Source organism: Volvox carteri, assembly GCF_000143455.1.
Source record: "Volvox carteri f. nagariensis unplaced genomic scaffold VOLCAscaffold_5, whole genome shotgun sequence".
NCBI classification, from domain to species: domain Eukaryota; kingdom Viridiplantae; phylum Chlorophyta; class Chlorophyceae; order Chlamydomonadales; family Volvocaceae; genus Volvox; species Volvox carteri.
Window position 1 is genome coordinate 1,473,064 of NW_003307548.1, and position 559 is coordinate 1,473,622.

At 64.4% G+C, this 559-nt stretch overlaps 1 protein-coding gene across 1 annotated transcript in view; it reads left to right on the plus strand.

Moving 5' to 3' along the window:
- The window catches only part of VOLCADRAFT_87435 (uncharacterized protein), a gene marked incomplete at both ends in the record, with an annotated part of 30,891 nt that overhangs the window by 2,136 nt on the left and 28,196 nt on the right, over positions 1–559 (plus strand). The window contains one exon of the mRNA XM_002947074.1: positions 241–428. Within this exon, the coding sequence (XP_002947120.1) occupies positions 241–428 (188 nt within the window). The remainder of the gene's footprint in view (positions 1–240; positions 429–559) is intronic.

The window sequence follows — 559 nt, forward strand, 5'->3', positions numbered from 1 at the left end:
CCACCACCATCACCACCTCCGCCACCACCACCACCATCACCATCACCACCACCGTCGCCACCACCATCACCATCGCCACCAACGCCACCGCCGCCACCATCACCACCACCACCACCACAACCACCACCACCACAACCACCACAACCACAACCACCACAACCACAACCACCAAAACCACCGCCGCCGCCACCACCGCCACCACCACCACCACCGCCACCACCACCACCATCACCACCACAGCCGCCACCGCCACCACCACCTGAACCACCACCATCACCGCCACCACCATCACCATCACCATCACCACCACTGTCGCCACCACCATTACCACCATCACCACCACAGCCGCCACCGCCACCACCACCTGAACCACCACCTGAACCACCACCACCATCACCACCACCATCACCACCACCATCCACACCACCGTCGCCACCACCATCACCACCACCATCATCACCACCACCACCACCACCACCACCACCACCGCCACCACCACCACCACCATCACCACCACCGCCACCACCACCACCATCACCACCACCATCGCCGCCGCCAC